The following is a 14873-nucleotide window of genomic DNA, read 5'->3' on the forward strand; positions in this document are numbered from 1 at the left end:
GGGCAAAAGGGTCAATACAGGTAGCCTCTAGCCTTCTCAGAACAAGAACTCAACTATGATTTTGTCTCGGTATCTATCCTATGCCCTATTGGCATTCCTCCTGTCCGCGGCGACTGCTGGACGCTCCATTCTATCAACCTTTGGAGACATAACCCAAAGCCCACTTCTGAAGTCAGGATGTGATGATGGCACGGGACTTGTTGACCCAGATGGCAAATGCAATGGCACTGGACTTGTGGATGACCCAATGCCCCACGACCGAGAAGGGTTCAAGTTCGAGAACCCATCCACAGATTGCAAATATGCGTCTCAACCGCACATTTGGGACTCATTCAAACACCTTGAAAAAGACATGAGCAAGTTATTCACGTTGATCCACAAGAATGTCAGCTTCACCGTTGTTGGGCATCACCCAATCGCTGGCCGCTATCACGACCTAATGCACTTCTACGTCAATGCCCTGCGTCGAGTCAGCATGTTGTTTATTGACCACGCAGATCTGTTTGAAATCCACCCCCAGGGAATCTATGGCGGATGTAACGCGGAATGGTCGGTGGAGGAGATTCAGTTCAAAGGCGTGATGAATTCTGGTGAGCAAGGAGACCTCCCTACCTATCTTCAGCATTGCTGACTTCCCTGACCCACTACAGGCGACAAGTTCGACATCATCAATGTCTGGTTCACACGTTGGCATGACGGCCAGATGGTCGAGATCCGCACGTACATAGATGCACCGAAGATCATGGATGCGCTGCACAAAAACGAAATATGGTGGAATGGCACGACCCTCCGGGACAATCTACAGTATATGCCGGGGCCAGCAGGAATGCCAGATCTGAAGGAACTTGAGGGAATGATGGGATATCCGGACGGAAGCAAATACGAGGACTAAACTGAAATGTGAATGGCGGGGAGATGGGAAAAATTACTATGTGTACCTCGTACATCGATGTAGTTTCGTGTAGTTCAAATTGGAAAGGGGAAGATGTCTAATTTGCTTGGCACTGATTTAACCAATCCAACTCCCCGCAATGTTCCCCGTAGTTTTCCAAATATGTCCGAGCCAACGCCTCGCAAGCGCTCGCGTTTAGCCTGCACTTCGTGTCAGTCACGAAAGCGCAAATGCTCAGGAGGACAGCCTTGTAGCACATGCGCCCAAACTGGTTCGGAATGCCAATACAGTGCGCGCAAGAAACGCGCCAGATCCCATAGTCTGTACCGAGCGAGCCTGTCACTCAGTGAACGACCGACAGATGGCTGGTCCGATGCAGTTCCAAATACTATCAACGCTGCACCCAGCGCTACAATACAGGCCTCTCCTCGCCACGCAAGCAGTCCAGAGGGCGTTACCCATTCCCTACAGGCCAATTCTGGTGCCGCGTTTGTTCGCAAGCTTGGGCTCAAAATTGACCCAGCGCATGCACCAAGATTGCAATTGTTCGCCTGGAATGTCGGCGAGAGACGGATATCGCCAACGCTATCGTCGGCGCTTCCCTCGATGCCTGTCACGCCGATTCCGACGACTATCACCAAAGTCATCTCCCAGGAAGAGATGGGGCGGCTAACAGCTATTTACTTCGAGAAAGTCGATCCATGCTATGCATTTCTGGACCGTAAGATGATCTTTACTCGAATTGCAAAACGCTGGGGATCTTCTTCATCTCCAATTGATTCTGCGGAACAGCCCTATGATGCTGTACTATGCGGCGTGGCTGCCTTCGGGTATCTATTTTCGCGTCGCGAGATCATAGCAACGGAAGTCCGACTCATTGAGACCGCCCGCACTTTACTGGATAAGAGTGTCCTCGCGGCGGAAACGCCCTCGGTCGACATAGTGACAGGCTGGGTGTTGCGAGCTGCGTATCTACGCATGACGGCCTCACCACATACTGCATGGATGGCCAGCTGTACACTGATGCATCTCATCGAAGCTGCAGGATTACACCTTGAAACGTCAGATCCAGAAGCAGCAGGCCTGCTTCAAGCATCACCGCCTGAGACGCGCGGTTGCCAAGACGACGATATAGCACACCAGGGGATCAGCGACCCTGAAACCCGGCGAAAGCTCTTTGGGATGGCTCGTCACCTCAACACATGGATTTCCTTTGACCTCGGCCGCTCCCGCGTTGTCCTTCACGGCGCCACAGCCCTCTGCCCTACAAATAGACCCCAATCCCGCAATCCACCACAGCAAGCACCACGCGCAGACCTCTTTCATCTCCTCCCGCTCTCCGAAAACCTCGATCCAACAGGACCCTCACCACAAGATCTCCCAGAACTCGAAACAGCCCTCACCTCCGTTCTGGATATCCTCTACTCCGAACCGTCGCTAATATTAGTTCAATGCAACCTAATGCTGTGCATTTACCGCCGTCTCCGCGCTCTAAATCCACACGGCCCATTATCCTCTGACCTCCTTGACCGCGTCCTTGCACTGGCAGCCCGCGGGCTCTGTGCCGCTCGTGGAATGGTCGCCTCTACCTGCCCCTGGCACCAAGTTGCGAACGTCCCCTTTCAGGTCGTCTGCTCACTTCTAGCAATTGACAACCGGGCTGCCTTGGCGCTGCTCGCTGATGCGATGCGGACTCTGCGTGAAGTTCTGGCTGCCTACGATACACCTTCTATGCGTGAGGCATATTCTACGGCATACCTACTTATTGCGTTACATCAGCGGCGAAAGGAGGATGATACCCGTGCTCTTGCTGAGGTTCTGCGGGTCAATGCTGCTGCTGCGGCTCCACCGGACCAGAAAGATAGCCACACTGCAGCGACAGCGTTAGCCGAGCAGAGCCAAAGGCAGGAGCAGGCTGTGCCAGAGTCTCTGGTATCAGATGCGGAGTTCTCGTGGCTCGGTGACTTGATGATTGATATGCCCAGTCTGCAGAACTTTGATCTGGAGCAATTTTTAATGACGGATGTCCCATGGCCTTTACCTGAGATGGGGATTTGAGGTTCATGGGGTATCCTCGATCCTAGACCAATGCAAATTCCACTACTTCACTACAATTTCGATCGTTCTTGCCCTGCCTGGAGTACACAAAGCCGCTTCCTTCCTGATTTCAGGCCACGCCAAGCACTATAAACCCCCCCTCCCTCATTTTTCTCTATTTCGTCTTCATCTTCACCTTCTTTTTCATACCAGTATCTACTGTAAACTCGTGGAGGTATCCATGGTGATGGAGAGCGGGATAAGACGCAGTCATAGGTATCTCCGAATGCTATACCCCACACGGGAATATGGTGGAATTGAAGATCACATTCAAGTAGTCTACGACCTCAATGCCCAGTGCAAATACTGCGGAGCATAATTTATCAAAATAAGCCTCCAAATAGCATCTACTGTTCCCTGCTGTGTTTTAGTCGAATCGGTCGAGTTGCTATGTCGAAGCTTCTCGAAACTTCGATTGACCAAAATGTCACACGTCAAGACTTGATCCCTGACGTCACCCCCACCTCGAGACACCTCGGTCACTGACATTCAAGTACATTCAAGTCCTTTGCTGGCCTTTTGATACTTAACTCCTTCTCCAAAATCCCATGTTCTTGAATCTGTGCTTTTCAATATTCCTTTAGTTCTCATCCCCTCCATTGCGCTCGATCCGACTTCCCTTTCGAACCTTCTACATCATTCGTGAAGTACACCGCACCCTCTCTCGTTTCCCAAGCCGGATTATTTTCCCTTCATAAATCACCGTCGGTTCATAAACGTACTTCTCCGATTTGAGGCCCACGGTTTCTGAACTGCTTTTTCCTTTTTTTCCATAAAACCCAAATTTACCCCACACTATGGTTGCCGAGACCAAGCTCTATGACGCCTTGAGCGTCAAGCCGGATGCCACGCAAGATGAGATTAAGAAAGCATACCGCAAGGCAGCATTGAAGCACCACCCGGACAAGAACAAAGACAACCCTAAAGCTGCTGAGAGATTCAAAGGTATGGTACCCCGCATGCTCTCGGTTTACCACACATGACTAACATTTTTTTTAACAGATGTATCGCAAGCCTACGAGGTCCTGTCCGATCCCGAAAAGCGCAAGGTCTACGACCAGTTCGGCCTCGAATATCTGATGCGTGGCGGCCCTGCACCGCCCCCACCAGGCGGAGGCGGAGGCGGCGCAGCTGGCTTTGACGGCGGCATGCCCGGAGGATTCAACTTCGGAGGCATGCCCGGTGGAGGAACGCGGACGTTCCACTTCTCAACCGGTCCTGGCGGTGGCGGTGGGTTCAGTTTCAGCGATGCCAACGATACTTTCCGCAGCTTTGCCAAGGACAGCGGCGGAATGGGCGGCATGGGCGGCATGGATGACGAAGATTTTATCTCGATGCTCGCAGGAGGACTGGGTGGCGGCGGCAGCGGTTTCCGTAGCAGCCGTCCGGGTTACTCAAAACCGAAACGCGCACCTACACCCGAACCAACAATCATCGAGAAAGACCTGCCACTAACTTTGGAGGAAATCTACAGCGGTACTTCCAAAAAGGTCAAGACGAAAAGCAAGGCTTTTGACAGTATGGGTAAGCTCACTACGAAGGAGGTGACACTGGAAGCCAACATCAAGCCTGGGCTGCGTGCTGGCTCGAAGATCAAGTACAGAAATATTGGGGACCAGGAAGAAGGCGGACGACAGGATGTTCACCTGATTGTGAAAGAGGTATGAGAATGCTCCTGGCTGCAACAAATACACTTGAGGAATCATTACTAACAACCCATTACAGATTGATCATCCCAGATTCAAGCGCTCTGGCGACAATCTTATCACAACGGTTGATCTCAGCCTGAAGGAAGCATTGACGGGCTGGGAGCGCATTGTCCGCACCATCGACGGGAAGTCAATCCGCGTGTCTAAACCCGGTCCAACCCAGCCCGGCCATGAAGAGCGTTATCCCGGTCTAGGCATGGTGAGCTCCAAGAAACCCAGCGACCGCGGTGACCTAGTCATCCGTGCAAACGTCAGTTTCCCCACTAGCTTGACTAGCTCCCAAAAAGACATTCTCCGGGATGTGCTGCCTTAGAGGATTTGAATTAATAGCATATACCTGGCGTTTGGAGTGAAATGGGGCGGAATATTTAATGACAATGACACGAACACACTTTTATATGAGGTTTTTGATAAGGTCTTTCATTCGATACGCTACCTAGGTAGTCTTTAGTCTTTATACATGAATAACCACAATTTGCCCTGGACTGGTGAAGCGCGACCAAATAACGTAATCTACCCGTGGACATGTGTTGCAGTCTAACCCGATTAAGCGAATGCGGAGAAAGCAGTGACACCTTGGAGAAATCAAGCTTGGAATTCGTCACTTCTGTTTACCTTGGTCCGTTTACATAGAATCATGAAACAACGAATCACCTTCATCCAGCGCGTCGATGCCGGCTTCGACCCACAGCAAGCCGTACTAACCGCGTCATCCCTCTCCGTCCGCGGCCTGGACGCCGCGCGGGAGGATCGCATTACGGTCGGACTGGATGAGCTTCCAGAGGAGGTGAGAAGGGGTTGCCAATTGCAGAACCTATCGAGAACAGGGAAACGCTAACCTGTTCATTTGTTGTGTTTAGTTTCGTGCTGTGCTCGAGCAATCTCATGAGCTCCATCTCCGCTGGGCCTCCGAAAGGTCTTTTGATGCTGTCCCGCCATTCAGCAGCCGGGTTTCGCCTGGTCTGCATGTGCATTATACTCCACTCGAGTCGGAATCATCCTCGTGAGCTCATTCCGACATCCTGGGTTTGGGGAAAAGTGCGATTGACTGATTTGGTTATCGATAGGGAGGCGCTGTGCACGCTGCTCCGCACGGTAGTCGCGCCTACCAAAGACGCTCAATACAAGGATTGTTTGAAGCAGGAGGTATTTTATGATTATTCCATTCCATTCGAGGGTACTACCTGGATATGTTCTGCATGCGTTCGATCTGACCCGGAAACTGCTATACAGGATTCGTTCATTACACCCCCGCTTCGCTCGACACAATTCGCTTCGGCCTCCCTACAATATTACACATACCTTCCTTCCATCCAATCTCTGGTAAGGTATATACAGACGACTGTCTGTGGCCATAGTCGTGCAGATGGCCCCGAGTGCCACACCCGGGCCGATGCTCTCCTCTCAGCAGATTCGGTCGATATCGACTATGACAGCGTTTCGCGCGCCTTAACTGTGTCCGGGCTGTGGACTAGTCCACCGACGGGTGGCTGGACGGATCAGTTTCGGAAGCCAGCATCTGCTGCCGATCAAATCGAGTTCGGCCTCCTGGGTGCTGACGCAGGGCTTGAGCCAGAGGAGATCAAGATGGGCGGGCTGTTAGCGGTTGTTGGGCTTGACGAGAAGCTAAGTACGTGGCCTCTGCATTTCTTATATTGCTTGCCTTCTACCTCTAATTACCCGGAATGGCTCGACTAACTCTTGTACAGAACCAACCATGTTCTCATTCCCCTCCCGCCACCAATCTCTCCCTGAACCATCGACCTACGCCGTCTCATTCGCTTCCCCAACTGGTCTCCATCCAACAATGTCCATATCCACGCCCCGATCATCCCTCAAACGGCCCCCAGCTCCCAGTGACACAACCTGCGCTCTACACACATACCTCACCCTCCCTTCGACCATTTTCGGAGATCAATACCAGCTCGCAACAACAGATCCACTCTTTCTCGAGTCGCACAATCTTGTAGCCCTGCGTGCCTTAGCAGGCGAAATGGATCTGGAAGCCCCAGACTGGGTTGTTCAGCGCTGGGGCTCAAACTGGCTTCTCGAACTATCAACCCCCAGAGAAACTGAAGACGCGACCACCACACCAGACCCCTCAAATTGGACTGCCACTATTCCTCTGCACCTGCGGTACCTGCCGCCCTCTGAAACAGGCCACCGTACTGCCCATATCCCCTGGCCGGTCGTCTTCTGGGCCTGTACTGCCGAGGACGACACGAATATGGGTGTAAACCCCTTCGACCGCACAAATCTCGGTTGGGACAGTTTATTCCATCCGCGAACCTTATTCTACCAGCTTCAACCTGCAGGCGATCGTCTTGTTGAGGAGGTCGATGTGCCGGTTCTACGACTGGAGGGCGGGGATGGCTACTTCCAAGGTAAACATATTGAGCTTGGCACCTGTGTGTTTATCTCTCTTGGGTTCATGTGGGTGCTTTGGCGGCTTGCCTGTGTTGCTTGGTCGTCTGGCGTTGGAAATAAACGGACGAAGGGTGTGCATGATAAGAAAGAATAATTGGTTTATATGATACTGGATGCTTCATTCACTAGCGTTGACATTTCTCACTGTCCTTTTTACTCGTAGTTCCAGAATACTATCCTATCGGTTTCTTGGTGAGTGACCTTTAAACCTTCCAAGGTTGGAATATCCTTAGTAACATCCATGGATATCTAGGGCCACACCGATGATGTTTCAACTTGATTAATGAGAAATTCTGGAATGTAGTTCGCAGAATATACAAATAGAATGCCAGGTGATAGAAGGATAGCAATATTTGATTGAGATTCTGAAATGAGAGGTAATTGCATTTGATATCTGTGACTTTTACCAGAGGACCGAATGCAAGAGATATCACACTAGCTCCCAAGCTGTGGTTTCTAGATCTGCCATTCTCTCAAATGGTACCCTGTTGTTGAGAAGGGCCCCACAGTCAGCAAATGTAGATCCTGGAATGAGAATACTCATTTGCACAAATGGCGCTTCGTATAAGTCATGCCTAGCCCCGGGATGGTAGAAGTCTCACAGTCATGGTCTCATGATCTCATTTTCCTTTCCCAATGGCATGGTTGCTCGCCATTATTTGCAAGGAGACGGTGCGCATGGATACCTCAAAGCGCATCCCGGGTGTTGATACTGTCGGATGCAATGGTCGAGGTTGGGTTTGTCCATTTGTTTCTCGGGGTTTCGGGGGTCTTAGCGGAGGACTGGGTACCATTGAACAGGGCTTAACTGTGGCGTGGACCCGAATTAGCGAGTGTCGGTAGCCAAGCAATGAGTAGTACTGACTTGAACAGATTCACGCAGCTAACGTGCTGGCTCGTCCTCTCGTGGGTACAGATCTCCATCGTCGGTCCAGTGCTGATCATGAAGCCCCCATGTAGATTGAGATCCCCACATGAAGTCTAACTCAAAACACCACCGCAACCGGTCGAACAAGGGGCACTGCATCTCCGAAGTAATATTGTATGTCACCAACCGTCCGGTATTGCTCGAGCTCAGCCGGGGCTGTCGAGGAGTAGCAAATGGCGATGGTCTCGCGAGCCAGCCAAACAGGCGTGGGAATGCCATTTTGAGCGTTGTAATTTGTTAGCAGGAGGGAGGTATGTTGTCTATGATATCCAACGTTAGTAGGCTCCCACATGCATATGCTTGTCGATGTCTCATACTTCAGGAGTTGAACAGGGAGGGGACTGGTCGATAGGTTTGTGCACACTCACTGTAATGTAAGAGAGACCAGGTGTTTGTGGAGACCTGTGCCAGTTCGTCGTTGTAACGGGTGTTTGAGAAGACAACTGTTGACATAAAGCTGAGATCAGATTTGCAATTTCAGAATGTGCAGACACAATTGAGAGCATTTGTTTATCCTAGAGCAAGGTTGCTTACACAGTACATATTGTAGTAGGATACCAAGTTCTATTGCAGTTCTATATACTGGGACTTGCTTGGTTTCACCATAAAGGCTACTTATCCTGAACACCACGTAAAGGTGCAAGTCTTGTCCAGGTGTTGCACACAGGACCCGTGCAACTGGGTAGGGGAGGGGAGGGGGAGGGGGAGGGGGGGAGGGGAAGGTACCTAGGTAAGTAACAAACACACAAATAGACTATAAAGAGAGAAGAGACGTACCTAAGTGGCACTTCAGATCGATCTCCTGATATTGGTCAATGGAGAGCCTAGAAAAGTACGGTGTGTTTCCGCCAGAGGTGAAGCCCAGGGCCTGATATAGGTACTCAGAGATTCCTAAGGGTTTCCCAAGAGCTCCGTTAGGTTCTTAGAGAATCTTAGGTTTCCCTGAGAGGTTATAGTAGACACACGCTCCACGTACTTCGTGTCACACAGCCTTAACTAGACCCTAGCAAAGATGCATCAGTGCCCTCAGGGTATCCTTCACTGGACAACAGAAACGATATGTCGGAGATATGATTCTGGAGCTGAAGTGGACCGTCACCTGCCGAGGGACGCGGGGGGAGGGGGAGGAGTTGGAAGAGAAAAAAGAAGAATAAGAGAAAATCTGGGGGGGGAGGGGGTATTTATATTTTTTTTCCAGTGGCTGAAGGACAGGAAGGAACTGGGGTGGGGGACGACAAACAGGGAAGGCACCTGATGGGTGGGGGTCTCCTGCTTATAAGCCTCAGGATATCACAGCTTAGTATATCTCTGAACAGGAGTTTTAGCCCCAGCGCACATTCTAGATAGTTACATACAATATATCCTTCTGCTTCAAGTTTCAATCTCTGCCTCATGACTTAGGTAAGTGTTGTCTTATGCTTGACTCGCACTAAAAGATTGATTCTCCCATCTAATGAGAAGATATGCCAGTACTTGGAATATCCTGCCACCTCAGCTAAACAGCCCTTGCCTTGTTGAATCGAATACCCTTGCTGCCATCTCGCCGACATGGTCCGATTGACGAGGGAGTCCCATAATGATTTGACAGATTGTCACTCAGAGCTTCCTGCCGTCTCGCGCCTGCTTTGTGTGACTTTTCAGCAATGGACTGGGGGTGCGGGGTAGCTCATAGCTCAATACATTCACTGGAATTTGGATTGAGTACCCCCAGGCCACGCATGCATCCCTGAAGAGAGCTCCTGTTCGAATCGAATCGGGCCACTGGAACGACTCTGAATGCCTCATAAGACAACTTCAACCATTGTGGCCGTCGAACAGAATACGGCAAGAGAACCGTTTAACCTTCTCCTCTATGACTACCTAGGTATGCTCCCTATTCTGCTGGGCCTATGTATTCTGCTGGGATCAAAACCAACAGGATTATACTTGAAGACGACCAGGATAACATTGTGTTGCCATATTGTTTGGCGATGGACACCCTGCTAACATAACAAGTATCCAGACACAAAGGACCATGTCCGAGACTCAAGCCACCTTACGTCGAGACAACTAGGAGACGAAAACCTTCGAACTACCTGCACAGGGGCCCAGTTTTCAGAGTTGCCGTCCGTCGAATCGGGTGCCACAACGGCTCGGGCCGAACCCACATGACGCGAACCTGCATGCGATGCAACACCTATAGGGCTGTCGCATCTTGTGAAATCCCCCAGTCCGTCCATCCTGTTTGAAGTGTGAGACACATACTTATGTGTCATGACCGTCTCAAATTGGCCGAACCGTCACGCAACCGGCCGATCAGGTACATATGTATGTTTCGAGATCTGTGCCTTGGCGGGCGAAGAGCGTATTGAATACTGAACATGCGAGGACACAGTCACACAAGAGCTCAGTTACAGAAGAATGGATACCTGTTCTTTATGCACCTATGTGTACAAAGGTTTCCCTGGTGGGTGGAGCTTTCTTATCTGAGCTGGGGCCGCTTTTGCAGACCCGTTGACCCGCTAGATCAATAGGATAGGCAGTGACAGACATCCTCTCGAGGCCGGCGAAAATTATAGTACGTTTCTTTTAATGCATGTTCACGTTGCCAAATCCCATCCAGGAGTGAAATCAAACGGGTGTATGGCTAAGGCCTGCATCTGCGCGGCGAATTCGGATGTAAGGGATTTCTTGCACAGCGAAGAGAGTTGGGTATCCTGAGAGTTACGGGGCAATTTCAGGAGGACATTGTACCAATCTTCCTTGCAGTATAAACTATTATGAGATAACTCGTGTCGCTAATCCCTGTATACCTCATAGTCTCGTTTTCTGCTGGGGTCGAAGTCGCGCTTCATCCAAGCGAAACGTAGTCAACCGCCCTGGCTAGTTGGGACAAGGTAATGATACTCCTGGATGTGATCTGGCTCTTGAGCAGCCAGTTGGGCGACTACTTCAGTAACCGTCCTCATTACGGTGTGGTTTCTTCTGCTGGAAATTTTGGTGGAAGTGATAATGGGAAGGGGTGTTTTATATAGGGGATTGTTAACTTGACCTCCCAATGGATAAATCTCCCCGCCTGAAAATTTAGTCACCGCCTCCCTAACCGGGTAATCCACTACTTCAAATATCTTCCTACCGCCTTCCTCACCGCCTTTGAGCCAAACTACTCCCCCCAACACTATAGGACGACCGCAGATACCTGCAATTTGTACGCAAACGCATAGTAAAAACAAGTCATTTTAGTCTCATGTATGTTATAGGACTCGCTAGGCCAGCACCCAGGCCATCACCCAGCAACCGGTCTTCCCCGGATCCGTTAACCCAAGATCGTTCTATACACCGAGGTCCTTCGTTATAGGAGGACAGCCGAAGACGAGGACGAGGCCGGGGACGAGGATAGGGAGCTAATACAACTGTCACTGAGAGTGTTGGTGGTGATACCGCGACCGGAGGACGTGGATGGGGACGTGGAAGGGGCTAAAAACGCGTGCGTCGAGGTTGAAAAGGATAGATATCAATGTATCAAGTACACAAATGCTTAATTTGACAGAAATGTACGATTCCTTCTGATTAAATTGCATGTTTTTTTACCATGTAAACCAGAATTCCTATAGTGGTGGCAGAATACATGGCAGAAAACTCTGGTTTGGCAGAACATACGGCAGTATTATTGGAACTAAAACGGCGGTGACTGAATTTCAGGCAGGGAGGAGGGGCCTGGTTCAAGTTAACAATTCCTTTTATATAATACTACCAGACAATATATTTCCTTTAAAATGGTCTGCTACTATTCCATGAGATCGCTATCGAATATTGGTTTCATGATTTCATCATCCTTCCTGGGTGTCGAAGAATAGCTCTCAGGTCGGCGGCCGGCGGCCGGCGGCCGTGAAGTCAGCTTGGAAAGGCCCGAGTAAGTGCTGCGGCTGCCTGAGGGGATCCTCGTCACTAGCCTAAAGGTCACAATAGCGCTTGCGTAGCTCCTTTGCTGCCTGCATCCCTGACAGGGGTTGGGAGCCGAGAGAAAATTAGATAAATCGACCAATAGGCCCCAGAGCCTCGTGCTGAATGATTTTCTCTTCGTATTCACACTATTCATCTAGAAGACTCATCATCAATCTTAGAATTCCCTTCACAATGCCAATCACCAGCGATTTCACCCTTGACATCTCCAAGTTCCGCCCGGAGAACATCACGGAATCGACAAAGAAAGCCGCAGCTCTCGTAGAAAACATCTCCACCAATGGCCCCCGATGGTGGGAGGTAGGCATCGAAAAATATCGTGAGATGCGGGAGCTTGGTCAAACACCGCTACCCAAGCCCGTCTATCTCCCAGAAGCTCTCGACGGCACTGTTCCTTCGCGCGACGCTGGTCGTGAGATCCCCATCCGTATCTACAAGCCCGACAATGGCCAGCCCAGCAAAGGCATCTTCCTGCACTTCCATGGGGGTGGCTTCGTGCTCGCAACGCACAAACAGTGAGATTACCCCATCCACTGATTCCTCCCCTCCGACCTGCATAAATACTAACGTCTTCGGCAGCTCCGATAGCACCCTCCGAGAATATGCCAACAAGTGCCAGCTAACAGCTATCTCAGTCGGATACCGTCTGGCCCCGGAAAACCCCTACCCGGCTGCCGTGCACGATGCTATTGATGCCGCCGAGTACATGGTGGACCACGCGGTAGAGGAGTACGGCGCTCCCCTCCGCTTTCTCGGTGGAGAATCAGCAGGGGCCTGTCTCGCCACCCTGTCAGCCCTACAGCTAATACGGTCACGGCCATCTTACAAACTGTCGGGTATCGTTCTTCCTTACGGCTTATTTGATCTGACCCTCGGGCTTCCCACGGTGGCGGCTTCCACCAAACCCCTCATGATCAATTTGGCAATCTTAGAGCGGTTCAACGGCGCGTATGTGCCGGGAATGAGCACCGCCGAGCGCAAAATTCCTTCTGTGTCTCCACTATATGAGGACCTCAGGGCACTTGTTGCGGCCTCCGGAACATCGTTGCCCCCCGCTCTCTTCCTCTGCGGAACGGATGACCCGTTACTTGATGATACGATCTTGATGAGTTCCAAGTGGAGCATTGCCGGTGGCGAGGCTATCGTTAAAATATACCCTGGTGCCACTCATGGTTTTACTGTGTTCCCCGGTCTGCCTGTGGCTGATGAGGCAAATGCGGTGACCCTAGAGTTCTTGCAGGAGAAAATGAGTGACTCAGCGTGATCAACGACAATTATACATGTTCACGGAAGGGAGTGTATATAGTCAGACAAGTGCCAGGTAGCAATGAAGTAATGGGAGTCTTGGTCCTATTTGCGTCACTAACTAGTAGTTATCTAAATGTAATACAACCCCTCATTCCCTTGATGTCTCCTATGCTGGGCCCTGATCTGCATAGGAATTGCATAAGTCTACTTCAACATTCAACCCACAACAATATAATCACGAATAACAGCTGTGCCATTGACCACACTTGCAACCTGATCTTCAGTGCATGTCGACTCCAAAGCAAGAATATAGCAGACGGGATCTGGACTCTCCGGGACCTTGTTCTTAATATGCCAAGTAGATGGAGGTCCCTGTGTGGAATAAGAGGCATTACGAGCCGTATTTATCTTGCCTGTGGCCAGATCGCGATTGAAGAGCGCACGGTGGAAGATTTCGTATGCAGTCTGTGGCTGGTAGGCAGGGACTTCATGACCAGCGTCATAGACACGAGTGAAAGAAAAGTTGCCATGCTGCCGGACCTGGCCGCCAATGTACGAGGAGTTCGTGCGCAGAGGCGTGTATCCAGCAGACCGGAATCCAGAAGCACCAGCATGGTTAACGAGCAAGCTGGCGTCTTCGCCCCCGATCCAGTTGCAAGCATAGTCGCCGTCACCGTAGACGAGAGCAACCTTGATACCGGAGTCGAGCACGTACGCCAGGTCTTCAAGGTAGCCGTGCACGTCAGAACGCGGATAGTCTCCGACAGATTTGAAAGCGTTGTAAGCACCATTGCTTGATTCGGTGAAGTTGATCGGGACGCCCAGTGCGCCTTGTACCCAGTGCTGGTTCAGCCAACCTAAGTAGTAGGACGGTGGGAAAGGGTCTGGATTCCTGTGGGTGATGTCGTAGTAGCCGCGGTCTGAATACTCTATGTATGCACCTTCGACGTTATTGCTACAGACCTTGTCGGCGTTGTGGCACGCTTTGTTGACGGTTACATTGTTCCCGTACATTTGCGGATCTCCCTCTGCGGCCAGCGCGCGACAGTGCGTGATCAGGTCTTTGCATCCCCCAGGGCGACTCCATGCGTCCATGGCGAGATTATACACGGTCTTGTTAATGGCCTGGATGTCGTAGGTATTGTTGTATGCCATTACTGGATATGTCGGTTCCTGCACTAGGAGATCGATGCAGCCGTTGATGATGCCCAGTGTATCTAAGTGAATGTAGTGTGATTCTCCCGGGGTATCTATACTGCCATTCTTTATCTTTTCGTTTTGTTCCTGGAAGAAGGCAGTAAAAGACGGGCCGTAGCGACCGCCGTATGACTCGGTCCAGATGCTGACCCGCTCATCATGGGGCTTGTAATGTGGAAACTCGGTGAACCAGGTCTGGGCAAAGTGCCATAGTGACCGTGCGGAGTTCTGAGTACTATTAGCTACGGTCGATTTATCCTGGCTAGCTGTCGTGCCGACGTAGAAAGTGTTATTCTGTCTGGGGACACCGATCCACTCCGACAAGTCCCAGGCACCTTGAACTTGATCGAAGGTACCGTTAGTCGGGACATCATAACTGAAGCCGACCTGATTCGGCTGGTCAATATATAGCATATTGACATAGTTATTCCAG

General features: G+C 50.8%; 7 protein-coding genes across 7 annotated transcripts; 5 read left to right on the plus strand and 2 right to left on the minus strand.

The window, feature by feature from the left end:
* Window positions 1-55: 55 nt before the first annotated feature.
* On the plus strand, window positions 56-892 carry N7489_001960 (nuclear transport factor 2 family protein; the record flags this gene model as incomplete). The annotated part of the gene is made up of 2 exons (XM_056707715.1): window positions 56-590; window positions 651-892. 2 exons carry the CDS (start codon window positions 56-58, stop codon window positions 890-892), a joined length of 777 nt encoding a protein of 258 aa, XP_056572017.1.
* A 162-nt stretch (window positions 893-1054) lies between these two features.
* N7489_001961 (putative C6 transcription factor) lies at window positions 1055-2950 on the plus strand (the record flags this gene model as incomplete). Its single annotated transcript, XM_056707716.1, has 1 exon — window positions 1055-2950. One exon carries the CDS (start codon window positions 1055-1057, stop codon window positions 2948-2950), a length of 1896 nt encoding a protein of 631 aa, XP_056572018.1.
* An 836-nt stretch (window positions 2951-3786) lies between these two features.
* N7489_001962 (putative DnaJ domain protein Psi) lies at window positions 3787-5011 on the plus strand (the record flags this gene model as incomplete). Its single annotated transcript, XM_056707717.1, has 3 exons — window positions 3787-3934; window positions 3992-4650; window positions 4715-5011. 3 exons carry the CDS (start codon window positions 3787-3789, stop codon window positions 5009-5011), a joined length of 1104 nt encoding a protein of 367 aa, XP_056572019.1.
* A 324-nt stretch (window positions 5012-5335) lies between these two features.
* Window positions 5336-7219, plus strand: N7489_001963 (uncharacterized protein; the record flags this gene model as incomplete). Its single annotated transcript, XM_056707718.1, has 4 exons — window positions 5336-5485; window positions 5559-5701; window positions 5766-6328; window positions 6408-7219. The coding sequence occupies 4 exons, from the start codon at window positions 5336-5338 to the stop codon at window positions 7217-7219; spliced, it is 1668 nt and encodes a 555-aa protein (XP_056572020.1).
* Window positions 7220-8008: 789 nt separating this feature from the next.
* N7489_001964 (uncharacterized protein) lies at window positions 8009-8272 on the minus strand (the record flags this gene model as incomplete). The annotated part of the gene is made up of 1 exon (XM_056707719.1): window positions 8009-8272. The coding sequence occupies one exon, from the start codon at window positions 8270-8272 to the stop codon at window positions 8009-8011; it is 264 nt and encodes an 87-aa protein (XP_056572021.1).
* A 3828-nt stretch (window positions 8273-12100) lies between these two features.
* On the plus strand, window positions 12101-13259 carry N7489_001965 (alpha/beta hydrolase; the record flags this gene model as incomplete). The annotated part of the gene is made up of 2 exons (XM_056707720.1): window positions 12101-12510; window positions 12575-13259. 2 exons carry the CDS (start codon window positions 12101-12103, stop codon window positions 13257-13259), a joined length of 1095 nt encoding a protein of 364 aa, XP_056572022.1.
* A 200-nt stretch (window positions 13260-13459) lies between these two features.
* On the minus strand, window positions 13460-14854 carry cp1 (putative carboxypeptidase S1; the record flags this gene model as incomplete). The annotated part of the gene is made up of 1 exon (XM_056707721.1): window positions 13460-14854. The coding sequence occupies one exon, from the start codon at window positions 14852-14854 to the stop codon at window positions 13460-13462; it is 1395 nt and encodes a 464-aa protein (XP_056572023.1).
* Window positions 14855-14873: the final 19 nt, after the last annotated feature.

This window comes from Penicillium chrysogenum (genome assembly GCF_028827035.1).
Source record: "Penicillium chrysogenum strain IBT 35668 chromosome Unknown utg000001l_segment0_segment0, whole genome shotgun sequence".
Lineage (NCBI taxonomy): Eukaryota > Fungi > Ascomycota > Eurotiomycetes > Eurotiales > Aspergillaceae > Penicillium > Penicillium chrysogenum.